A 26695-nucleotide genomic window follows, 5' to 3' on the forward strand; every position below is an offset into this window, starting at 1 on the left:
TCTCTCATTAGATTATCTTAACTTAAAATGAATTAATAAAAGTATATTAAGTTTTCGAATATTAAAATACACACTAAAAAGTCATGCTAAGCGACAAAGAAGCATTACCTAATCGTTGAATTTTAAAAATCGACTTTGATTGGTAAGCCTTCCCCTGCAGGAGACTCCGCTTACTCATCATCTCTCGTCTTTTCCAGGTGGATTTTATAATTCGATCCTATGGATTTCTCCATTGTCAATATTCCAAATTATTGATGCGGAAATTGTATCCAAAGGATGACAGAAACAAGAAATTATTACCCACTTTATCCTATATACTTTACCGGTAACATCTAAACCCGTTCCCACGGTATATCATAGAGGTATCCGATTTCATCGAAGTTTAGATGAACGATGCACCTGTCGATATCGTCCGCCGGTACTTATCCTATCAAGTTCGTGAAATTGCGCACCTTTCTTTTATATCCTAGAAGAAAAATTCAAGAAAATAATGATCACAGAAAATTCGCTTGAAAAAGAGACCGAAAGGACTCGAATCTTAGCATCAAACTGCGACTAAATTTATTGCATCGGGTCGCCCTGTCTCTATTTCCAATCCCGGACGGTCAGTTTGACAAATTTGACACTCATTGGAGAATTTAAGGAAACCAGTCAAATTTACACCTTTCCCAGCGGAGTTCTTGCAGATGGACCTGACCAGTAATGTGTAGATTCGATAACGCCCATATAGAAATACCGTACGTGTATGTATATGTATATATATATATATATACACAGACAGTGACAGTATACATTTTGGTACGTATCTATAAATACATACGGAAGATCTTACATGATCCCATGTCATGTGACACGGAAATCACAACCGTCCACTCCGCGTGCGCCCCGCATTTCACTCATAAGTGGACGGCTATGGTGACCCTGTATCATGTGACCGAAGTCACATAAGAATTTCTCATATAATATGACTTATTACCCCGTATACCAATAGTGACAGCATGCATTTTAGTACGTATAAATGAATATGTATTTATATATATATGAATTATTAAACCGTCCGTTTTTAATGCTGTTTACAGTTAGTACATAATTTTTCGGCAGTCAATCACGTGGGGTGTCTCATAGACGGCAATGTTGCTTTAACTAGGAGACAAAGGAGAGAAGGTTTAACACGAATCACAATTAATTAATTAATTAATCAAATCACAACTTTCCTGTCACCTGAAGGAAGTTAATCAAGACTTTTTTCCCTAGTGACCCTTTTAATCAACCGAAATTGATGTCGATTTCTAAAGCTATAGAAGACCTTTTAATCTACCGAAGACAACCCTTGAAATTTGATCATAGCATGCTTTATTGCCTTTTAGCAGTTTTGAGAAGCAGTCGTGTGAATTAAATTAAGCATGCTTTAGTAATCTCTACAATTTTTTATTTTCGTTTTTGACTATTTTAAGGTTGACAGATCAACAACTCCTCCATTCCAAAATAAATAAATAAACAAAATTACGCGTATCATTTTTAATGTGATTAAGAACAGAACATGCAATTAATAATTTGCATGCATTCGAATCCTCCATGCAAAAAAATTAGTAAAATCATAGCAAATAGATTCCTAGGAGCTGCGATATATAGCATGGGCGTAAGATATATATGTTTTAAATATTTTTCGTGCAATATACACAACGGCATGGATGGGGCCACGCGGCATTGATCAAGAGCTCGCCACGAAACAAAGTTTTCGAACCAAATTAACAAACACTAGCTAGGTGAAGTGAATCAATATATATATGAAGATAAATTATATGGTAGGATGGGATTTATGGCTATATAGTGTTCCCAGGGGCTAATTAAACATAAGTATACACGAAAGGTTTTATGAGCTGTTTAGTAATTTGCTTCTCTTCGGCAATACAAAGAGACCACAATGGCATGGGACATGCTCGATCGCATGCAGGACTGCGTCATGCACACACAACACTGTCGTTATTTGAAACTGATTGAAACACAAATGATCAATTAATATATATAATATTAATCAAATTTGGAGGGGGAAAAAACCTATAATCATGACGATAATAAAATTTAAAAGAAAAAAAAATCTATATGGCCGTGCCGCGTTTCATGCAGGCGAGATTGAATAATGGACTTCTTACTTAACTGAATAAAATTATATATATATATATATAATATTTTATTTTATTATATTAATTCATTTTTTTCTTTGTTATTATTATTGAATTCGGTCCAAAAATGTTGTAGGTAATTTGGTTGACTTATGGGGATCCGGTCCCATTTTTAACCCCCTTTGTGTTAGTATTTTAAATCTAATCCGAATAATGTAGCGATATATCCGATCGCCCGTCGAAATAAATAATTCGGTCATTATGGTCATATTAGTTATTTTCAAAAGGTATTTTTATCAACTTTTGTCTAGACTAGAAAATTCGTATAAAAAATACTTTAAGTACTCTCGCGACTACTTTATCTTTTTTATTTTTCACATTTTTAACCAATTTGTTAGTATTTTAAATCCGACTATAACAAGGTAGCAGGTTATTCGATCAATCCGTTATGATAAACGATCTTGTCATTATGGAGAAGGTGTTACCCTACTACAAACCCATCCTCAAGTGGGTTAGGAAGCAGAAGTGAGAGAATTCCAAAGAAATTCAGGAATATCTCAAAGACATGGTGCTAGCCTCTATTTCTAAGAGGCTTGTCGACAAAATGGAGCAGAAAGGCAAAATAACTACAAACCATCATGAACCCAGAGGTTCTGCCATAAAAGTGTTGGAAACCACATACTAAGCGCTTTAGCACCGCCTCCAGCAAGGTATTTTCTACACAACTCATTAGCAAGCCAATCAAAATTCATCAATTATTAAAAAAAAAAGGTACCTTTCACCCAAACTTTATATGGATAAATTAGAAGAAATTTGATATCAAATATATATACAAATTAGGATATATACCTTTTTTATTTAGGTTTCCAATGGAAAATATTTTCCCACTCATTAGAGTTTATTTTTCACGGGCCTATGAACATTTCAAACACATCATCTTAAGATCTTGTCATCATTAATAAATATTTTCCCACTCGCAGTTTTTTTTAAAATTTTTATAATTCATTTTTTCTTTGTAAATTATTAAATCCAATCCAAAAAATATATTAGATAATCCGGTCAAACAATCAAGTCAAATTAACGGTTTGGTCCTGTTTTTAACCCATTTCTTAATATTTTAAATCCGACCCGAATAACGTAGCAGGTTATCCAATCAACTCATCGAAATAAATGACCCAGTTATTATGGTCGAATCAGTTATTTAAAAAAAAAAAAAATTCATCCAACTTTTGTTTATAAAAGTTGGAAGAAATTTTGTATAAAAATACGTTTAGTACCCTCGCGACTGCTTTACTTTTATGAATTTTCATTTCTAAATATTCACATTTTTAACTGCTTTGTTAGTAATATGACCCGAATAAGGTAGCAAGTCATCATGTCCACTCGACGGGATAAATTATCCAGTCATTATGATCGGATCAATTATTTAAAAAAAAGTACATTTTCATAGATTAATCAGTAGAAATTTCATATTGAAAATAATATGTATACAAATTGTTTAAAAAAATGTATGTTGTCAATGGAAACATTTCTCGCTCTTGGGAATTTATACTTCGCGGGTGCCCATAAACGCTCCAAACACATCGTCTTAAGATCTTATCATCTTTAATAAATAAACAGATATATACGTGATAATAGTTCTCAATATTAGTATATCTAACAAATTATTTGAGACCCATTTTTCAATCCGCAGCGAAGCGCGGGGCTCTTGGCTAGTTAATCATAAAAGGGGTTGACCATAGGAATTAATTCTAAGTAAGTAATGTTTTTTATATACTAATTATTTACTTTGATAATTAATATCTAATATAATAAATGAGAAAAAGAAAAATGTATGTTACGAGAGATGGCCCTCGAGAAATTTTAAGCTTTATATTTCACTTTCTCTTTTAGTGCATAATTGAGCCGGACATTATTATTATTATTGCAGTGGACCCTCTTTCTCAATGCTAAATAGACTTTTAATTTAATGCTCAATTAATTAAAAGGGAAAAAAATTTGGACTAATCTCTATGGAGGAAGCTAGGGACCTATTTCAGGTTGGTCCTCATCACCCATCAGCATAAATGTCCGCTTTCACATTTGTGAGTTAGCTAGGTTTCTCGTACCAGAGAAAGGGAAATTCAAAAGCCATTCTCGAGTTAGGCCGATAAACAGATCGCTTTAGGAAAGGGTATATTGTACTGTCACTGGGCAATACGAATGCGGCATCATCAATATCTTGCATCGTTTTCAGTCACAACATTGATATCGCCGTGCAATGTATGCTTTGTCAATTTTACGGGGTCCTGTGTGGTGTTAATGCATGATATTGAGGAACTCCTCTTTCTGGATCGGGTAGGAGGACAAAGAAACTTGGAAAGATTTGTTGGGCCAAGGCCCAATCAGCTCAATCTTATTTCTCGGCCCAGCGTTTAGTAACCGATTGGAATAAAGTATGCATTGAGAAAGTGGGTGGAGTGAGAAAGTGGGTGGAGTGCAGAGTTACGGAACATTCATTTCGATAATTTTTTTTAATTATAATAATTAACTTCGAAGTTGGAACTGGACTGGATTAAAAAATAAATAAATTGCACTGATGGTCTAAAAAATTTTACAAATATTACAATATGGTACAAACAGTTTTTTTTTTGCTACTTAATAGTATATATTTTTTCAAAGTTATTTCAGTGTAATACATACCATTATCTCGCGATTGATGTTGTCAAGCTGACGTTGACGTGGCTCACTACGTGTCAGCACATTTTTTACGTGGCCGAAATAGTAAATAGAAAGACGCTAACATGTTTTACATAAGTTACATGATGGTGCAAACTATTTTGAAATTGTAACTTAATAGTACAAAATATTTTACATAATTCAATCTGTCTGCTCCCTCTCTCCCTACTTACAGACCGTGAAGAATGAGGAAAGAAGATCGAGGAGGGAGAAGAGAAGGCAGCGACGTTGCCTTCGTCCCGACTACCACCATCGGACCGGCTCCCGTCGGCGAGTAACTCATCGTCACCCCATCACTGCACCGATACCTCCTCATTACTATATCTTCTACTTCCTGGCCCTCGCATGAGATCAGATCTATTTTCCCGACCTCCTTTGTCTCAGCTCTCTCCACTTGGAACCCAAGCTCAAGACCAGAGCATCGCCGTGAGTTTCCGCTCCTCCGCCGCTGCAGGTTCCTGGGCTTTCCTATGGTCTGGAACCAACTCAAGCTCAAGCACGCATAGTCATTGCCCCACCTCCTCTACATCTCGAGCTCATGAGCTCAGTCCCGCTCTTTTGCCTATTCTCTTTCCCTTTCTCACTCCCTTTTGTCCATTCTCTTTCTCTTGCAGGTCCAGGGTGCTAGTTCCACGGGGCGCAACGGAAGCGAAAAAGGAACAGAAATTCAAAATTTCCTACCCGTGAAACTAATTCCAAGACCTACTAGAAGAGTAAGAGTAAATAAAAGCGTACCTGGAATATTTAAAGTTGTCGACCGAGCGTCCCACGCGTGACGCCTCTACTGGTATCCACACCGACTTTGTCGACGAGTTTTCGAGATCGGCGGTGCTAGCGACCAACACTCGAAAGAAACACCCCGATGCGACACCCGAAATTTATTAGACTAATGGACCTTATTTGAGTTGAACAATTCAACTCAAATTATATATATATATATATATATATACTTATATGCACACACATGCATACACTACGTATGTATATATATATATATTAGCAAATATATATGCAGCACACATATATATATATGTCTCTGCTGATATATCTATATATGCACATTGCCCCCCTTTTTATAAGCAATATGGGGGGGACAATTCAAGTCCCTGGCCGATGTGGGACTAACCCAAATTGGGTTTCCACATTACATGTGTCCATACACATGTCTATTCACGTAAAGGCCATGTGTCACCATATTGATCGTGCATCAATTAGGTCCATTTAATCTAATAAATCGAGTCTAATTAATCAATAAATTTAATCTCATTAAATATCCGATTAATCGGTCGCACCATAAATCATCTAATCTCTATTAGACGATTTTATTTGTTTCAAGATATCTCTTCAATTTAGTCGTAGTGTGTGACCCTGTAGGTTCCCAATTACGTTGACAGTAATATCAAAATCTCTATTTCAATATTACAAACAGTGAGTGGCATCTAGCAATGCATCACTGTTACTCAAGTAATCGGAAAGTCAATTTCTCGACGAACCTTGTGACCTCCGTTACCGTGTAATATAATCCCTTTGTCCTCTATATCTCTATTGAGCTCAAGGCATGGTCGATGACATCCTTGTATGGCTCAATATCTCTTTTTCTTGGTTTACCGGGTAAGTCTATCAGAACAAATGAGCTCGATATCATTATATCGACTCATTTGGGTATGCATACACTTTTAGACTTAACCACCAAGTGGCCGTGAGATATCGCTCCCGTTTCGTAGGAGGGACAAATCCTATCTTGATCACTCACATTCCTCTCCATACTCTGTGGTATACCCAATAACTGTCTTTATAACCATCCTGTTACAGTGGCGTTTGACAGTATCAAAGTATATGACATTACATGTAGGAATCTATGGTGACCTCAAGTCAAAGGACCATTACATTATAGTCACTTTGAGATATGCTAATGACAGTCACGTAACAACCCATGTAGCAATCTCATGGCGGATCAGTCCAATACACATTACTCTTAATGTATACATGTGATGTGATTTGATATCTCCATATCCATGACCTGTGAGACTTGGTCATCAATCAACACCCACACTAGTCTAACCGTATTATCGTTGTCCTAATTAACGATAATACTTTGACTATGGACATTTAGGAATAATGTTCGGTAATTATAGGATCTCACAATCAAGTCACACTTGATGCCTATTGAACATACTATTCCAAGGACATTATTGTATAAAATCATATTTAACGCAATCTACACAATAACAGATATGCCTCGTAATATAATGAAATACATGTCATATTACAGAACTGATGATAGATTGCCTCTAGGGCATACACCAATTCCCAACAATCTCCCACTTGCACTAGAGCCAATCTGGCATTTGTCTAATGCCAATAGATCTAGTGTGAGCCTCGTGCTTGCGCTGCACAAGAGGCTTCGTAAGTGGATCTGCGAGATTCTCATCTGTTGGTATTTTGCATATCTTCACATCTCCTCTGTCGATAATCTCGCGAATGAGATGGAAGCGCCTGAGTATATGTTTGGATCGCTGGTGAGACCTGGGTTCCTTAGCTTGCGCAATGGCTCCATTGTTGTCACAATAGAGATCCACTGGGTCTGCGATGCTAGGAACCACAACAAGTTCTGTCACGAACTTCTTGATCCAAACGGCCTCTGTGGTAGAATCGGCTACTGTCTCCTGTTTGGAACTCTTCCAACTCACAGCACCTCCATTCAGGCAAAACACATACCCTGACTGCGATCTACTGTCGTCCTTATCGGTCTGGAAGCTAGCATCGGTGTAACCTCTTACAACGAGCTCTTCTTCGCTTCCATATACCAAAAACATCTCCTTAGTCCTTCGTAAGTACTTAAGGATGTTCTTTACTGCGATCCAGTGTCTTTCACCTGGATCTGATTGGTATCGACTCGTCATACTCAAAGCATACGAGACATCTGATCGAGTGCATAACATAGCATACATGATAGATCCAATAGCTGACGCATATGGAATCCTATTCATTCTGTCCCTCTCCTCTCGAGTAGAAGGACTCTGAGCCTTCGAAAGGCTTATGCCATGTAACATAGGCAGCGACCCTTTCTTAGAATCCTGCATGCTAAAGCGCCGAAGCACTTTATCTATGTATGCACTCTGACTTAGGCCAAGCAGTCTCTTGGATCTATCTCTATAGATCCTAATACCTAGCACGTAGGTAGCTTCGCCTAAGTCCTTCATAGAGAAACACCTTCCCAACCAAGTCTTCACAGACTGTAGGGAAGGAATGTCATTCCCAATCAGAAGTATGTCGTCTACATACAACACCAGGAAGATTACTACGCTCCCACTAACCTTCTTGTAAACACAGGGTTCATCTTCATTCTTGATGAAACCAAACTCTTTGATTGCATCATCAAAACGAAGATTCCAGCTCCTAGAAGCTTGCTTCAGTCCATAAATAGACCGTTGTAGCTTACAAACCTTTCCGGCACAATGTGGATCGACAAAACCCTCAGGTTGTGTCATAAACACATCCTCGAGGAGCTTCCCGTTCAGGAAAGCAGTTTTGACATCCATTTGCCAGATCTCATAATCATAATAAGCTGCAATTGCAAGCAAGATCCTGATGGATTTAAGCATAGCTACCGGGGAAAAGGTTTCGTCATAGTCAACACCATGAACTTGTCTGAAACCTTTTGCCACAAGTCGGCCCTTAAAGGTAATCACATTACCGTCCATGTCAATCTTCTTCTTGAAGACCCACTTACACCCAATGGGTTTTGCCCCTTCAGGTGGATCAACCAAAGTCCATACTTGGTTAGTGTACATGGACTCCATCTCAGATCTCATGGCCACCAGCCATTTCTCAGAGTCAGAGCCTATTACGGCTTCCGCATAGGTTGTAGGCTCATCATTATCTATGAGCAATACGTCATTATCTTGAGTCACGAGAAATCCATATCTCTCGGGCTCATGACGTATCCTACCAGACCTACGAGGCTCCTGTGTCACTTGTGCAGAAGATTGTGCCACAACAACTTGTGGTACTTGTTCTGCAACATCGCCCGTCGATTGGTCAATGTCATTTTGTGGTAGAACTTCCCCAAGTTCTAATTTCCTCCCACTAGTTCCTTTGAAGAGAAACTCTTTCTCAAGGAATACCGCAGTTCGAGCGACAAACACTTTGCCCTCGATGGGATTATAGAAATAGTATCTTCGAGTTTCCTTAGGATACCCCACAAAGTAACATTTGTCCGATTTAGGGCCAAGCTTATCCGAAGACAATCTCTTCACATAAACTTCGCAACCCCATATTTTTAGAAAAGACATCTTGGGACGCTTCCCATACCACATCTCATATGGTGTCCTTTCAACTGATTTCGACGGAGCATTGTTTAATATGAGAGCAGCTGTCTGTAGAGCATATCCCCAGAAGGAGTCAGGTAAGTTTGCATGACTCATCAAAGATCGAACCATATCTAATAAAGTTCGATTCCTCCTCTCAGCTACACCATTCCATTGTGGTGTTCCAGGTGGAGTCAGTTGAGATAAAATCCCACACTGTTTAAGATAGTCAGCGAACTCATAGCTCAAATATTCACCTCCTCGATCTGATCGAAGAACTTTAATGCTCTTACCCAACTGATTCTCCACTTCATTCTTAAATTCTTTGAACTTTTCAAAGGATTCAGATTTGTGTTTCATCAAAAACACATATCCAAATCTACTGAAATCATCAGTAAATGTAATGAAGTAGAGATACCCACCTCTAGCAAGCTTGTTCACTGGTCCACATACATCGGTATGTATGAGAGCCAAAAGATAACTAGCTCGCTCACCTTTTCCGGTAAAAGGGGCCTTAGTCATTTTCCCCATTAAGCAAGGTTCGCATGTCTCGATCGATTCTAAATCAAACGAGTCCAGTAATCTATCCTTATGGAGTCTAGAGATGCGATTCTCGCTAATATGGCCTAAACGACAATGCCAAAGGTAAGTCGGGTTCGAATCATTAGATTTGAGCCGTTTGGTTTCCACATTATAAATAGGCGTATCTAGATCAAGAACATACAGACCATTACTTAAATGTGCACTGCCATAATATACATCATTCATGTACATAGAACAACACTTGTTCTTTATAGTGAAACAAAATCCCTTCTTGTCCAAACAAGAAACAGATATTATGTTTCTACTAATAGCAGGTACATAATAACAGTCGTTAAGATCTAATACAAGCCCAGTAGGTAAAACTAGGTGATAAGTCCCTACAATTAATGTAGCAACTCTTGCTCCATTTCCAACTCGTAGGTCCACCTCGCCCTTTGTCAACGATCTACTGTCCTTTAGGTCCTGCATATTTCCACAAATATGAGCACCACATCCGGTATCTAATACCCAAGATGTAGAAGTAGTAGATACATTAATCTCTATAACATGGATACCTGAAGTGGAAGTCTCACTTCCCTTCTTCTTCTTCAACTCTTCCAGGTATATCTTACAATTCCGCTTCCAATGTCCAGTGTTGTCACAATGGAAGCAGTAATCATTCTTCGCCACCTTGGCTTTAGGCTTCAACGCACCCAAGTCAAAATTGGATGCACCTTTAGCCTTCTTGCCTTTACTCTTGCTCTTGCCCTTTCTTTTGGTCCCTTGGACCATTAGAACGGACGTCCCCTTGCTGATATCATGCTCAGCTGTTCTCAACATACTAAGCAGTTCAGGCAATGGTTTATTGTAGTCATTCATATTATAGCTCATAATGAACTGACTATAACTGCTGGGCAGCGACTGTAGGACTAAATCTGTGGCCAACTCTTGACCAAGAGGAAATCCCAGTCTTCCCAGAGTCTCAACGTACCCAATCATCTTGAGTACATGAAGACCCACCGGGCTACCCTCAGTCAACCTTGCCTGAAAAAGTGCTTTAGAGATCTCGAATCTCTCATGTCGGACCTGCTCTTGATAGAGCTGCCTGAGATGCACGATCATATCGTACGCCTTCATGTTCTCGTGTTGCTTCTGAAGCTCCGAGTCCATGGTGACTAACATGAGACATCCGACGTTTACGGCATCATCATGATGCTTACTATAAGCATCTTTCTCAGCTTGGGGGGCATCGTCAGGCGGTGGCGCAAGAAGAGGTTGCTCTAAGACATATAGCTTCTTTTCTTGGGTGAGAACAATTCTCAAGTTTCGATACCAACCAAGGAAATTATTCCCTGACAGTTTGTCCTTATCAAGGACGGATCGCAAACAGAAAGTACTAGAAGTGCTCCCTGCCATGGTAACTACCATAGAAATATACAAAATAATTATTATGACACATCAATATTTAATGAGGACTTTATAAATATTGCTCCCACTATTTATATCAAATCAATGACCCTCAACATTGATTCAGAGAATATCATTCTCATAGTAGCTCAAGATCCATATCTCACCAAGCTCTGAGTCAGCGAGGGCTGATTCACCCAGAACTGGCTATTTAGGTAGGGAACTCACTTTCCCAATTGCATCACATGCAACTCTTGATTAGTTGAGTGAATAACTCCTTATTCAAATCTATCTTATAGATCGATGCCCAACTACATGCCTCTGAACTCCTAATCCTATTAGGCTTGCTCAGTTAAGTCCGACCCACTGGTAAACACAACATCTTACTAGGATAGATAAGGGCATCCTGCGAAGGCAAGGTCTACACACTCATCGATCTTGGTCTTGACGAGCGTTACACGGTGGAAGGATATGGACTTAATATTTTGAGGGATTTGATTAACATTTAATCAATCTCACTATACACTATTATGTAACTATTACATAATAGTCCACACGTATAACTATTATACTAACACAACTAGGACATAGTCCATGTCTAACAGTCATGCACCGCAAATATCAAACATAATCATACCAGTACCAAGCATAAAATCATATTTTATGCTATTATCTACTCAGATTCTAACTAGCTAGGCTCTGATACCAATTGCTAGTTCCACGGGGCGCAACGGAAGCGAAAAAGGAACAGAAATTCAAAATTTCCTACCCGTGAAACTAATTCCAAGACCTACTAGAAGAGTAAGAGTAAATAAAAGCGTACCTGGAATATTTAAAGTTGTCGACCGAGCGTCCCACGCGTGACGCCTCTACTGGTATCCACACCGACTTTGTCGACGAGTTTTCGAGATCGGCGGTGTTAGCGACCAACACTCGAAAGAAACACCCCGATACGACACCCGAAATTTATTAAACTAATGGACCTTATTTGAGTTGAACAATTCAACTCAAATATATATATATATATATATATATACTTATATGCACACACATGCATACACTACGTGTATATATATATATATATTAGCAAATATATATGCAGCACACATATATATATATGTCTCTGCTGATATATCTATATATGCACATTGCCCCCCTTTTTATAAGCAATATGGGGGGGACAATTCAAGTCCCTGGCCGATGTGGGACTAACCCAAATTGGGTTTCCACATTACATGTGTCCATACACATGTCTATTCACGTAAAGGCCATGTGTCACCATATTGATCGTGCATCAATTAGGTCCATTTAATCTAATAAATCGAGTCTAATTAATCAATAAATTTAATCTCATTAAATATCCGATTAATCGGTCGCACCATAAATCATCTAATCTCTATTAGACGATTTTATTTGTTTCAAGATATCTCTTCAATTTAGTCGTAGTGTGTGACCCTGTAGGTTCCCAATTACGTTGACAGTAATATCAAAATCTCTATTTCAATATTACAAACAGTGAGTGGCATCTAGCAATGCATCACTGTTACTCAAGTAATCGGAAAGTCAATTTCTCGACGAACCTTGTGACCTCCGTTACCGTGTAATATAATCCCTTTGTCCTCTATATCTCTATTGAGCCCAAGGCATGGTCGATGACATCCTTGTATGGCTCAATATCTCTTTTTCTTGGTTTACCGGGTAAGTCTATCAGAACAAATGAGCTCGATATCATTATATCGACTCATTTGGGTATGCATACACTTTTAGACTTAACCACCAAGTGGCCGTGAGATATCGCTCCCGTTTCGTAGGAGGGACAAATCCTATCTTGATCACTCACATTCCTCTCCATACTCTGTGGTATACCCAATAACTGTCTTTATAACCATCCTGTTACAGTGGCGTTTGACAGTATCAAAGTATATGACATTACATGTAGGAATCTATGGTGACCTCAAGTCAAAGGACCATTACATTATAGTCACTTTGAGATATGCTAATGACAGTCACGTAACAACCCATGTAGCAATCTCATGGCGGATCAGTCCAATACACATTACTCTTAATGTATACATGTGATGTGATTTGATATCTCCATATCCATGACCTGTGAGACTTGGTCATCAATCAACACCCACACTAGTCTAACCGTATTATCGTTGTCCTAATTAACGATAATACTTTGACTATGGACATTTAGGAATAATGTTCGGTAATTATAGGATCTCACAATCAAGTCACACTTGATGCCTATTGAACATACTATTCCAAGGACATTATTGTATAAAATCATATTTAACGCAATCTACACAATAACAGATATGCCTCGTAATATAATGAAATACATGTCATATTACAGAACTGATGATAGATTGCCTCTAGGGCATACACCAATTCCCAACACAGGGTCCAACCATCTCATCGTCTTGAGCTTCCCTTCTTCTTCTACTCGAGTCTTGATTTCGACTTCTGCCATATAAAACTATTCCCTTTAATGGTTTACTGAGGCAGTCCTCAACTATTACAGATTGTGTATAATTTGATCTCATTGTGAACCCTTAAGGTACTTAAAGAAACATTTTGCATCATTATGTAATTTTTGTAAAACATTTTGTACTATTAAGTTATAATTTCAAAAGAATTTGCACCATCGTGTAACTTCTGTAAAACATTTTGGCGCCCTTCTGTTTACTGTTTCGGCCACGTCAGTGTCTGCTTAACGATGCAATCACGAGATGACGGTATGTATTATACTGAAACAACTTTGCAAGATTGTGTACTATTAAGTAGCAAAAAAAACTGTTTGTACCATATTATAATATTTGTAAAAATTTTTGGACCACTAATGCAATTTATTCAAATTAAAAAAAAAATAAAAAGAAAAATTACAGAAAGGAGAGCTGACGACTGTTACGTGTCACTGGAACTACGAAGTCAGCGTTTTGAAACACCTACCGTGCATTCTCCCGCCATCATTCTCACTCGCCCGCTCTGCTTTCCACTGCTCCCCATTTCGCCGTAACCGCCTTGCCCCATCCTCTGCCCGCAGCGATCTGCTGAGCTCCAATGGTGTCCGGTCATCCCCCCGCGTCGCGTTCAGCTGGAGGAGTCCGGGAGCTTGCGGGGCCGCATTTGGACCGTGACCATGGAGATTGAGTCCGCCACCAAACTCATGCACTCCATCCGCCTCCTCGTTCACCAGTCTCGCCCCCTTCTCTGTACTTTCAGTTGCAAATTCTCTGTTTTCTAGAAATAAGTAGTGTCTCCGTCCCCAGCCATTCCCAATCACGGCGGGGACCAGTTTTATGTGAAGGATCCAACAGTATCGGTTAAAAAGATTGGTAATCCTCGAATTAGTTTTTTCAGCCTCCCAGGGGTTTACCTTTGTCTATGTTTGTCTCCAGAACGTGTTGATAACATGTTCTCATGATCTGCGGGACGGCTCACGTATGTACTGCCTGGCGGCCCTACATAAGAACGGAGATTTGAATACTATTGGACCTGAGTGTCCAAGGTTTCATGTTAGTGTATGAAACATGCTATTAACCGATTAATCCGACAGATCCCCATTTTTTTTTCTCAGTGAACTTCATGACTGGTCAGCGCATAAGTTATGATTGGAAGAAGATGTTGCTCGGTTGGAAGGCATGCGACTGTATGTAAATTAGAGTCGAGCGAGGTTTTTTTACTGCAGGAACATATGCCATTTCGCTTACGCAAACTCATGGCTGTAGTAATTCCTCTTGCAGTTGTGGTCGACCCAGGGGCTACTCCATCTTCAACCCATCTTCTACTGCGGCTTTTGAGGAATTTTACTTTCGCTGCAATCGCGGTGATTTTGTTTTTCATTCTTCTTTTTCAGTTTGATCCAGCGTCACAAGAACTGCACCTGATGATTGAGTAGACATAGCGATAATTTGATTTCTCATGGATTGACCTATGCGAAGATACCCTCTTAGCAACGAGAAATTTATGCATCGGACGAAGAATAAGCGCACTGAACAGGACACTTTTATCTGCCCATGCGAAACACGGCCACTAATTTTTTGGATGCCTCATCAATTAAATATAACTAGAGCGCATTGTTTAAGAAGTAAGATCGGTATATCATCTGATCAGAGATGTACATATGCCATGTTCGCGGGAAAACTACTATTATTAGGGCATATTTGGTTGACCAGAATAGCAAATTCATTCCGGATCTATTCAGCGAGGAATGATATTTTCCGTGTTTGGTTGCATCCGGAATAGGAATAGCAATTCTAGATGAACTCTCTCATCCTCCATAGGGGGATATGGCCATTACCCACTCCACCATCCTCCATAGCAACTCACATCAGCAACGGAGATCAAATCCCCATCTTGTCCTCAGCTCAGCCCCTTCATTGCCACCGTTCAACCGTTACTGCTCTCAAGCTCCATCGTCATCGCCGGCAGCTTGCCATGGCCTCTCGAGCCACAGATTCGACCTTCATGAGGCTCGAAGTCTGGGGTGGATCAAGAGCCACCTAGGATGTCCTCCATGCGGTCCAGTCTTGAAGTCCTCACAGCAGGGCTACTGGTGGCTATCGTCGCCGACGAGAACAACGCTGCCACCTTCGCGAGGTCTCCCATTCGAAAGCGCAGCTCTCGTCACTTTGCATCTGCTCCCTCCTTCGCGTGGTTTTGACCACTGAAGATGACTTAGACGCAGAGGCGAGGCGGAGATTGGGAAAGTTGCCACCCAAGAGGTCGACCTTGACCCCATTCACGAACCCCCTGGCGGCAAGGGAGCCATGTATTGTTCATCTTTTTCATGGTGAAGAAGATGAATAATGCATTTTCTTTTTTCTTTTTAATTCTATTTAATATAACATTTTATTATATTTTAAAAGATGAGTATTTATATCTTTTTGTCTTGTTTATGTTGTATTTTCAGTCTTCACCCTTTTTCTATTCCGTCCAACCAAATAAAATAAATTTCATCAGAATTTCTATACCATTCTCTATTAATTCTAATCCCTGTCCATTTTATTTTCTATTAATTCCATTCCGGCGAACTGAACGCAGCCTTATTATTAGATGTGCTCTCACAGACTCATTTTCACCTAGTCGGAGTTAAGATTAGAAGTGGCTTTGGGCCAGGTCCAGGTCCAGGCCTAAAGCCTAGTCCGGCACATTTTTTGGGCCTCTTAGATAAGATTGGAAGTGGCTTTTTAAGCCCGTGATCTATAACCTATATGGTTGGAGACAGATGTTCATACTTTATACGTTCAAAAAATTATATTTGTTTTCTCTATACTATTTTTAACATTTGATATATGTAAATTAAGTTACAAGGAGTCAATTGGACATGTAGCAATTTTAATTTTAATTCTATTTTTCAATATATATTCAGACAAATTTCAATAAATACTCTTTGTCAAGTAATTTAAATAACTCCTCCAAAATCTCTGTTATTCATTTCCAAAAAATCAGCCAGCATTTTCTATAAAATAGTTGTAATTACTATAAGAAAGAATTACAAATATCTATACATATTATATATATATATATATATATATATTTTACAAGTAGAATACATCTGTTCGATGTATGACTGGATTATCTTTTCAATATCATCTTTTCATTTTTCTACATTATATTCCCCAATTTAACTTTTTTTTTTTTCGTTTGACGCTCTATTTTAATTAAATAAGAGAAATAGCTCACACATCCGTCGTCACTTTCTTTTTCTTTTTTCAGTGAAGTGAAATTGAAAAAAAATTACTAGAAGAATTTTACTTTTTAATGAATTGATTACGCTTAAGCTGAATTAATCAGGTCCATTATACTTCCGTATATCATGCTTAACACTGAAAAAAAATATATGAGATATTACTTACACAACTAAGGATATTTCCGGCAACCGGGGCGGGAGCCATCTGGAAAGGAGAGAAGGAAGGAAAACTTCCCTTACGGACAGTACAGTCACTTGAAGACTATGAAGTCAGCGTTTCGAAACGCCTACTGCGCATCCTCCCGTTTCTCCTTGAACCCTAGCAGTGTCGGTTCAGTCCTCTCCACCGCTTCGGCCATCACCATCACTCGCCCGCTTGGCTCCCCCGCCCCCTATTTCGCCATAACCGCCTCCGCCCGTCCTCGGTCCGCAGCGTTCTGCTCAGCTCCAATGGCGTCCTCTGATCCCCCCGCGCCTCAGCTCGAGAAGCAGTTCGAGGGCTTCCGCGTCCAGCTGGAGGAGTCCGGGAGCTTGCGGGACCGCATTCGGACCGTCGCTATGGAGATTGAGTCCGCCACCAGGCTCATGCACTCCAGCCTCCTCCTCGTTCACCAGTCTCGCCCCCTTCCCGGTACTTTCAGTTGCAAATTCTCTGTTCATCGCCACATTTCCTTGTGTGATTTTGACTGCTGCTCGTGAAGCATCCCGTTAGCGAGATTAGAATGTCGTGCAGTGATGGAACTATAGCTAAGCTTAAATCATTTGCTGCTCAGCTTGGAATTTGAGTTTAGCATTACGTTTCTGCTTTCCGATGGAAAATTCTATTTCTACCAAAAAAATTTGCCGACAAGGAGAAGAAGTTGACTGTGATGTGTTTTTTGATGCAGAGGTTTTGGACAAGGCGAAGGCTCAGATTGGAGAGATAAAAGATCACTATAGCCGGCTAGCAAAGATCCTCAGCGAATGCCCCGGTCAATATTATCGGTGAGTGGATAGTATTGACAGGTTTGGTTCGTCCATCTTCTGTTTGAATTAAGTTCATGCCCGTGATTGTAGCTCTTGTGTTTTGGATTAGGTATCATGGTGATTGGAGGAGTGAGACGCAGACAGTGGTTTCCCTCCTTGCTTTCATGCACTGGTTGGAGATCGGGAATCTCCTCATGCATGATGAAGCTGAGGAAAAACTTGGATGTATGTAACGGTGTTAAAGTCTTCTTGGGCAATCTTATATTATGCCTGCTATATGTGGTCTACTTCTTTCCATGCTGAAACTTAGCACAGTTGTCTCTATATTGATCTGCTCAATCATGGCCATCTGCAACATACCCAATTTTAGCTGTCTATTTATATTTTTCTTGAACCTTAATCTTTCCAGTATCCTCGTTGATGTAACAGTTGTAATTATTCATTCAATTAAAACCGTACAAGACACATCAGCTTTTTCCGACTAGATGTTACATGTCTATATAATGTGTGGCTTCGTTCGCTATGATATTTGAGGAGAATTAAAGAGTTCAGTACACGTTGCAATGATTTTGACATGTGGACTGATCCTTGATTTGGTGATTGTATTTCTTATGTTCCTGCTGATGATGCAAAAAAGATTTTCCAGAGATATGATTCCAGCGCATTATATAGACAATGGAAATTTCTTTTTATACTTAGAAAAATTACAGTCGGGGCCTTTTTATTTCATATAATTTGGTTCATATGTAATATCGAAGGTTTATTGATGGAAAGATCTGACCAACAAATGATTTGGCAGTGAATAACTCGGAGTTTGGTCTGGACATTGAGGATTATCTTATAGGTGAGTTTAGCAGTTTACAATAAGTATTCTCTTAGAAAGCGATTCATTGGATTATCTGCTCTGTTTAGGTCTATGAAACTTATAGGAATGTTTCTCTGATATTTCGGTATCCCATCCACTTGAGTTTCTTTTGATTTGAGATTCCACTTGGCCAATTGAATCTCCACCTGGGATAATGCTGCAGCTTAAAAATGTTATCCTTTTCAAAGTTCTTCTTTGATATGCTTTCATCTATACATGGCTTTGCCTTTTAAGAAAACTTAGCACTTTTTGTTTTTGACTTGTATTTGCATATCTTTTAGTAAGAAAAGAGGGGACAATACGTTTTCTGATTTATTACTCGTATTGGAGATGAGGAATTGCATCATGTGGTGGTCGTAAACCTTTATCCGGTTCTATTTAACTGTGTTGTCCCATTAATGAGTATCTTATGTGAAATTGTACTTGGCGCAGGTGTCTGTTTCATGTCTAATGAGCTGGTGCGCACCACCTTCAAAATCCAAAATCTTGCAGTATCCCTCCTAAATAAATCTGCATGATTGCATTCAGTGTTTCTTTGTTCTTATTCCTCTCAACAGTATGTTTTTCATTTTGGCTTGTTACACAGCCTAGGTATGTGGTGAACCAAGTGACAGCTGGAGACTATGATTGCCCGAGAAAGGTTCTAAAGTTCTTAACAGATCTTAATGCATCCTTCCGAATGCTTAACCTTAGGAATGACTTCCTTCGCAAGAAGTTCGACAGTAATCCTTCTTCTCTGGAACTTCTCTTCTTTTCCCCACTCCCAACCCCCAGTAATAGAGAACTCTAAGAAATGCGCCCTTTTTGTCTACCGAATTTTCTCTCGATCACCGGACTCTTATTTGACAATATCCGTTTTTCCAACTTGCAGGCTTGAAGTATGACCTTCGAAAGGTTGAGGAAGTTTACTATGATGTGAAGATCCGAGGCTTGACTTCCAGTGGGGACTCTAAGGAAGACCAGGTATCACAAGGGCAGCAGTAGTCACCCTTTTATGATCTTTCTCTTGGTCGGTCCGTCAAGAGTCGATAGTATTAGCTTTGAACACAAGCACGCTGTACTGAAGACTTTTTTTGGAAACAGAGAATAGAATATGTAAGTAAATTACAGATGATTACTGAAATGTGAGCTTGAGTTGTCCATCTGCGACCTCCTTTATGTTGTACAAATTTTCGGCAATTTTTAAGGGAAATGATGTCTTTTTTTTTTCCCCCCTCTGTGTCGATACTGAATGTGAGGAGAACATATCAAGCCGGTCAGTGATTTAAACAGAGCAACCATCGTCAATTCGGATAATTTTTTCTTTTCCGCGGGATGATTTGCTATGCTTTTGTGACTACAACATTATTCAAAACTGACCTTTACTTTTGTTGAGAATTGCTTATGTGGACAACTTTGACGAGCAACGATGAGCAAGGCATGTTATAATATACGGGGGGAGTGTGGGACTAATCTTAAAATCGGCGAACTTTCTGCTCACCGGGAAATTGGCGAGCTTCTCGTTCCTCGCTGACATTTCATTTGAAGTGTTTCATGTGCTAACCTTGAAGGTGAATTTGTCATTTGAAGTGTTTCATGTGCTAACCTTGAAGTTGTAAATTCACCGTGGAAATTGAAATCGAAACCTGTTGCTTCCAGTGAGATAAGCATACATACACGGAATTAAAAAAAAAAACATTTTGAAAAAGGGCCCAACCGGGATCGAACCGGTGACCTCTTGATCTGCAGTCAAATGCTCTACCACTGAGCTATGGACCCTTGAGTTGCAAGGCTGCTCAAAATTATATGAATCTAAACATAACACTACGATCCAAACACACTACATTGGAAACATTACTTGGGACATGCACTCATGCATGTCTGCTACTTGTTTCGTGCTATATATATTGTACAATTTCAGAATCTCACGGCACGAAGATAGAAATCGCATACGCTCTGCTTAACCATGCATGCATATATAAATAGTTTTAACTTTTAAGACTAGCAAGCTCCGGTTCATGGATATAGCCCGTGTCTGTCATCGTTATTACTGGTGCTGCCGGTGCCGCCACTGTTATCATCGCCTGGCCAGCTGCCGTACCTTTCGCGGGGGATGGAGTGGTGGTTGTCTATCACGCTGCTGCTGTCTTTGGTCTCGAGGCTCTGACTAGGGCGGGCGGTGATCTTCTGATGATAGGATGATGTTCCACCCTTGGCAGTAACCCTCCCTGGCTCCATCATGGCCAAGCAATAGCTCATGACCACCATCACAGCTATCAACACTGCCGACGCCTCCGCCTGCTTCTGCTTCATGATCTTCATCAAGATATATTATATATTCTCTCTCTTTTCTGTTCTTTATCTATCTTTGTAAACTATATGAGGAGGGATCTCTTGATACTTTGAAGTAAACAAAAGCTTGGATGGCCTGAAATGTTGCTTGCAATATCTAGCTAGGAAGGACATATTTACACACACTTATAATGTAAAAGATAAAATTAACCGATAAAGCCAAATAGTCCCTCTAGGGCACCATTAACAATAATGAAACATGCCCCCGGTTCACCAGTAAGAGAAAAATAATTGGTGGTCGATTATCTTTTCGATCACTTGAAAATTTTCATATCATTAATAAAATTATGGTCTTTCTCAACTATCATATTGAAAAATGAAAAAAAAAATCAAAATTAATGTTAAATATTTCATTGATAAGTAAAAACTTTTACCAATTTATGAATAAATATTAAAAACAAAAATGGATGAACAAAGTTCTCACAATAAATCTAAAAATATTTTTCATATATATATATATATTAAATTAAATTAATATTTTCATTCACAGTACAACGCGCGGGTCTGCACTTAATTTAACACAAAATGAATTGATCCATTTGATTCATCACCGGGTATCACTATTCCATCCGAGTTATCGGCCATTCCAGGTTTTGTCAAATTGCCCGAAATTTTCTCTTTGCCTTTACTTACTGTAGGGTTACCATATAATTTTACCTATTGTACAGATGTGATGCTGCAGCACATCATCTATATTTACTAGCAACAGTTAATATATATTGGAAAAAAATAATATCAAAGTAATAGACAAAATAGAATTTATATATAACATAGTGGGGATCGAGAATTATTGCTTATTGAATGCGAATTTTTTAATTGAAATTCTCTGATGATAGTTGGAATTAATTAATGTTTTGTGCGTTTCAGTGTGACTTTAATAGGAAAAATCCACTCTCTTTTTATCAGTGGAGGTGCATGAAGTGGACATTTTGAAAATATTTAATTTCAATCGTGTATTAGGGCTTCCCTTTTTGAATTACTTGCCAATCTCAACTAACACAAATAGAGACAAACATAGTATTTCAGATTAAATTATTACCTTCTGAAGAAAAAGGAGATCCTCAATTCCATTACTCAAAGGAGTAATTCTTTTTGAAAATAAATGAGATATAGCTAGAGCAGCGATATACCCCTAATTTAGGGATGAAAATGTTCGGGATCTGATTTTCGTAAGCAGGATTGCATGCGCCCTTTATTTAGCTTTTGTTTTTGTTTTTTTTTTCTATGAACTCTCCTTAATCATACTTCAATTAAATTATGATATTATTATGTATTTTGATATGAAAAAATGATTTAATTTTAGGATAAGTTTTTGGCAACAATTTAGTGGGAAAATTGACCCCTCACAAAGTGGAAGTCTTGCTGCAATGGTGGTACCATATAGAAATGATATAAGACACATAAAAATATTATTTTTGTCGAATAATGAATTATTTTTATTAGTAATAGATTTTTTTTTCTGTTTTTGTTTACATATTAAAAGCAAAAATGACAAATTCTTATTGGCTTGTGGCATTTAAGGGGTCTTTCAGAACTCAATAACTATATTTATTTCATTCGTCCAATACCTTATTGCTTGGATTTGAATTGATAATTACCGTTCTCATTTCAAGAACTGACTAAACAGAAGCTACGCAGCTTGCAAATAGAAATATGTACGTAAGACCTCAATGGAGATGGGTCTTAAGAGTATAAATATACGCAGAGAATGCATTTAAATGTAGAGCAAGAGCTGAAAGGCAGGTCCACACAGTAAATTAATCAGAGCCCATTCAGTTTGTACTGAATATGTAGGCCCGGTAGGCTTTGACGCGTTTCAGGCAACGAAGTAATTAAGTGGACATTTGCGGGGAAATGAGTCTTAGTGCAGTGGCACAGGACGCTGACGAGGAATCAAGAGGTCATGAGTTCGATCCTTACCGGTGAGAGTTCTGTGCCCCTTTATTATTAATATTTCGAGAATGAAACTACATCAATCAAAGTCAAGATAATCATCGAGAAAGAAGGTGTAGTGCAGAGATACACATCATCGCCTCTCAATCAAAAAGGTTGTAAAAGTTCAATTCTCGTAGTAAGATTAACTCATGCTCCCTCTGGCTCCCGTCTTTTACCCAGAAAGTCAGGATATCCCTCAAATGCGTATAGGGGTAAAATGGCAGATTGAAATTTGGACAAGAAGTGTAAAATGGCCCCCAAAGTCACATGGGCATGAGGGTTATCAGAGGAATCCAAGTATATTTCCAAGCCGAAAAACAACTAAGCAAACCGGAAATATCACAAATAATGCTCCTAATACTATGCATAAACAATTGTCTTGACCTGATATCCTGTTCCTCTCGCTTCTATAATTCGCCAGAAGGTAGAAAATATGTACGCGCGCGAAATCCTTTTTAGCTAGCTCTCTTCACTTCTCGACCTCTACATGGTTTGGCCTAGATGTTCGGTAAACATTTGTTACCCCGTCTCACAATTGGCTATTCGATAGCAAGACGAGATAATATACATCAGTAAATTTAATTTCGATGATGGTTCGGTTCCATCGCTAATTACATAAAATAGAGGGGCCAAAAAGTGAACGTAGATTCAGTAAAACTCGGACGTGGAGAGAGTGAGAGAGAGAGAGAGAGGGAGACATGGAAAAGATTGCTTCCCAGGAGGAAGCATGGGAGGGAGTTAATGAGGGGAGAGATATGGGATGGGAGAGCTCTTCGGGTTGGATCGGGAGAGCCGATAGCTGCCTGCAGATTACAGAAATGTTGACAGCTAATGAAGACCTCATGATTGCACGTGCAAGGACCATCGCTCCAGTCCCATCAAATCATATCATTGCCGGCAGGGTTCAATCCTCGATCGGTTTTATTCCCTTTTCGAAGTAGTCCGTTGCAACTGTCATCGATCGCTCTCGTAAATTCAATCCGTAATCAGTAACACAACTGTCAACACGATTAAGAGGGGAAAATGTTAAGTATCTCCGGAGATATGTCATGTTGATACGACCGAATCTGCAGCATATTACTACGCGAAAAGTTTCGCTTTCTACCTTTGGCATTCAATTATTCCAGAATTCACATTTCGGCAAGTAATAAGACACATATGTTATGCATGGTAGCATTTGAGAACCGTAATATGCATGCGTTACGCACAATTCGGTAAGTTGTCCTTGACAAAACTACCGAACCATATATGAGTTCTACAGGATTAATAGATTTGCGATTTGCCGGAGATAAAAGGGGTCCTTATAATTAAGAAAAAGGGGAAGTTAGCTATAGGGATATTCCAAGAAAACTATAAATTGGACTTTTGCCTGGTATTAATAAACCATACACACACACACGGATATATATATATATATATATATATATGAAGAATACCATTATCGCCATTTACTTATTCATTAACAATCGTTTTTGTCCATGACATATTTTTGCCACCAATTAATCCCAAATATTGGCATTCCGTCTACCATTTATACCATTCCGTTAACCTCCGTGACGGAAAATTTATGGACGGCGTTACCTTTTTGTCACTTTTCCGTTATGAAAGGATATAAATGGTAGACAAAATGCTAACGTTTGGAGCTAATTGATGGTAAAAATATGTCATGGATAAAAACGGTTGTTAATAAATAAGTGAATGACGACTGTGATAGTTTACTCATTTATTTATATACATACAGAGATTAGATATATGTGATGGATGAATTGACAGGACTGCATCTGCGGGGGCACTGCACAGTACATTTCGTTCCTTAAGGGGAATGAATCTATGGGCTGGCCGGCCACCCCAATCATCTCTGCTGACTACCTCCGAGTACGTGATTGTGTGATATATCACACCAAACTTAAATTACATCCAACAAAAGCCGATTCACTCACTCACTCTTATCCTTCCCCTTGCCACAAAAATTCCCTTTGCAGAGAAAAATAACACATGGAAAAAAAAAAAAACACAAACACAAGATATTTATGCTCTTCTATTGGACGAGTAATGGTATGTTTGGTAGCATTGAATCTGAATTCCAGTTCCGGATAAATTTCGTTCTTCCCCTGGTCCTTCCCATTTAAAGCATCGATCCAAACTTTTGGTCACTGACACTAACTGGAGCCCGAATCAATATATATGTAGCAGATAGAAGAAGAACTTGTTGTGAGGAAATTCTTTTGTGGAATCGAAGCCGAAACAATTAGTGATATCCAATCGAGTTTAAATATATCTGCCAATACAGCCATATACACAAACTATATAACAATTCTTCCTAAAAAATTTGGTCAAAAAAAGTATATATATTTTCCAATGTCATTCCCAACACTGAATTGGCATCGGTGCAGATTCAGCCCATCCCCACCAATGAATGCTCAGGGGACTCGTCAAAGGTCCGTTTAACTACTTTGACTGTTCCCAGTTGTTTGTAAACGTACGTGGAGGTTCCTATAGCTTATGTATGTGTGTATATATATATATATATGGATCTATATATTATATAGAGTTTACATAACAACCATATCTTACGAGAGTCAAAAGGAATTCCATTTACATAATAAAGAATAATGAATTGCTCATTATTCCTACTTTTCATGACAGAAGTGTAAACCTTAGTTCACTAAACATCATTTTCTCGAAAGAATGACGGGTCGCCAGTTAGTTCAAGGAGAACCACTAAGATAGACTGCGTTTGGTATGCATGAATAAAATGGAATGGTCATCTAACCGTTCCACTCTATTTCCTTAATTATTTCATGTCACTCTTGTAAGATGGAATAAATATTCCAGTGTGACAACATTTCTTATTCGACTTGTCCAAATGAACACTCCTTGAAAATTTTTAGCTATTTTTTTTATACAAGCACATATATTTTCTTTTAATATATATATATATATATATATATATATATGAATGCAATGTGCAATGTAGACCCAACCAAATGGTCTAAGAACGCTTCGTTTTTTAATGGAATCTTCTCGATTTTTTGATTTTTTAAAATTTTAAATTACCTTTTATTATGAATTAGCAACAAAATCTTCCGAAATTATTTTCGTTTATAATGTTTCATTTAAAAAAGACCGAGAATATCATAAAATCCTTTTTGGGTAATTATATTACAAAATCTTGTGGATACTATTAGTGATCTCCAATTGAAGGTAATATGAATTTTCTAAATAGATTTTCTATATTTTATATTTTATTTTCTGAATTATTTTTAATAAAAAATATTCTTTAAAGACATCTTATCATTTAATTCAATTTCTTGATTTCTTTCATTTTTATAATTTATATAACATAATGTGTTTGAAATAAATGAGAAGATTTTATTATATGTATAAATATTATTTAATAATCTTGAATTTTTTACAATTAAAATTAATATTTCATCACATAAATTAACATAAAAATAAGTATATATTAGCACATATTTTCTAAAAGGGATTTTCTAGGTTTTTGTTTATTTAATTTTATTTTGGGAATTATTTTTAATAATTTTTTTTAAAGATATCTCATCATAAAATCCGATTTCTTGATTTCTTTAATTTTTATAATTTATATAACATAATGTATTTGAAATAAATGAGAGAATTTTATAATACGTATAGATATTATTTAATAATCTTTAATTTTTTAATATAAAAATTAATATATCATTACATAAATATTAACATTAAAGTAAGTATATATTCATACATAATATAAAATATATTAATAGATGGCATCAGAACGCTCAGTTTCTAAGTGAAATTTAATAAGCATATATTAGTATAT

General features: G+C 38.0%; 2 protein-coding genes and 1 non-coding gene across 4 annotated transcripts; 1 reads left to right on the plus strand and 2 right to left on the minus strand.

Annotated features, from left to right (window-relative positions):
- Window positions 1–16960: 16960 nt before the first annotated feature.
- LOC116209635 (translin) lies at window positions 16961–19820 on the plus strand. Of its 2 annotated transcripts, none has more exons than XM_031543336.1 (7): window positions 16961–17409; window positions 17666–17762; window positions 17854–17969; window positions 18544–18588; window positions 19042–19067; window positions 19196–19249; window positions 19481–19820. In XM_031543336.1, exons 1-7 carry the CDS (start codon window positions 17043–17045, stop codon window positions 19484–19486), a joined length of 711 nt encoding a protein of 236 aa, XP_031399196.1. In that variant the 5' UTR covers window positions 16961–17042; the 3' UTR covers window positions 19487–19820. The 2 variants fall into 2 exon arrangements, with proteins under 2 accessions (XP_031399196.1, XP_031399195.1); XM_031543335.1 differs by having other exon boundaries at window positions 16963–17409; window positions 19196–19331.
- Window positions 19821–20295: 475 nt separating this feature from the next.
- On the minus strand, window positions 20296–20367 carry TRNAC-GCA. The gene has a single exon. It is a non-coding gene; the product is annotated as a tRNA-Cys (tRNA).
- Window positions 20357–21121, minus strand: LOC116208997. The gene has a single exon (XM_031542572.1). It carries the CDS (start codon window positions 20908–20910, stop codon window positions 20605–20607), a length of 306 nt encoding a protein of 101 aa, XP_031398432.1. The 5' UTR covers window positions 20911–21121; the 3' UTR covers window positions 20357–20604.
- Window positions 21122–26695: the final 5574 nt, after the last annotated feature.

The sequence above is a fragment of the Punica granatum genome, chromosome 5 (assembly GCF_007655135.1).
Source record: "Punica granatum isolate Tunisia-2019 chromosome 5, ASM765513v2, whole genome shotgun sequence".
NCBI lineage: Eukaryota > Viridiplantae > Streptophyta > Magnoliopsida > Myrtales > Lythraceae > Punica > Punica granatum.

Bases quoted from the DNA above. Each gene is read 5' to 3' on its own strand.
- LOC116209635 (XM_031543335.1), top strand. From the start codon at position 17,043: ATGAAGTCAGCGTTTCGAAACGCCTACTGCGCATCCTCCCGTTTCTCC. The intron at 18,589-19,041 runs GTGAGTTTAGCA...TACTTGGCGCAG, and splicing joins CATTGAGGATTATCTTATAG to GTGTCTGTTTCATGTCTAAT. The intron at 19,332-19,480 runs GTAATCCTTCTT...TCCAACTTGCAG, and splicing joins CCTTCGCAAGAAGTTCGACA to GCTTGAAGTATGACCTTCGA.
- LOC116208997 (XM_031542572.1), bottom strand. From the start codon at position 20,910: ATGAAGATCATGAAGCAGAAGCAGGCGGAGGCGTCGGCAGTGTTGATA.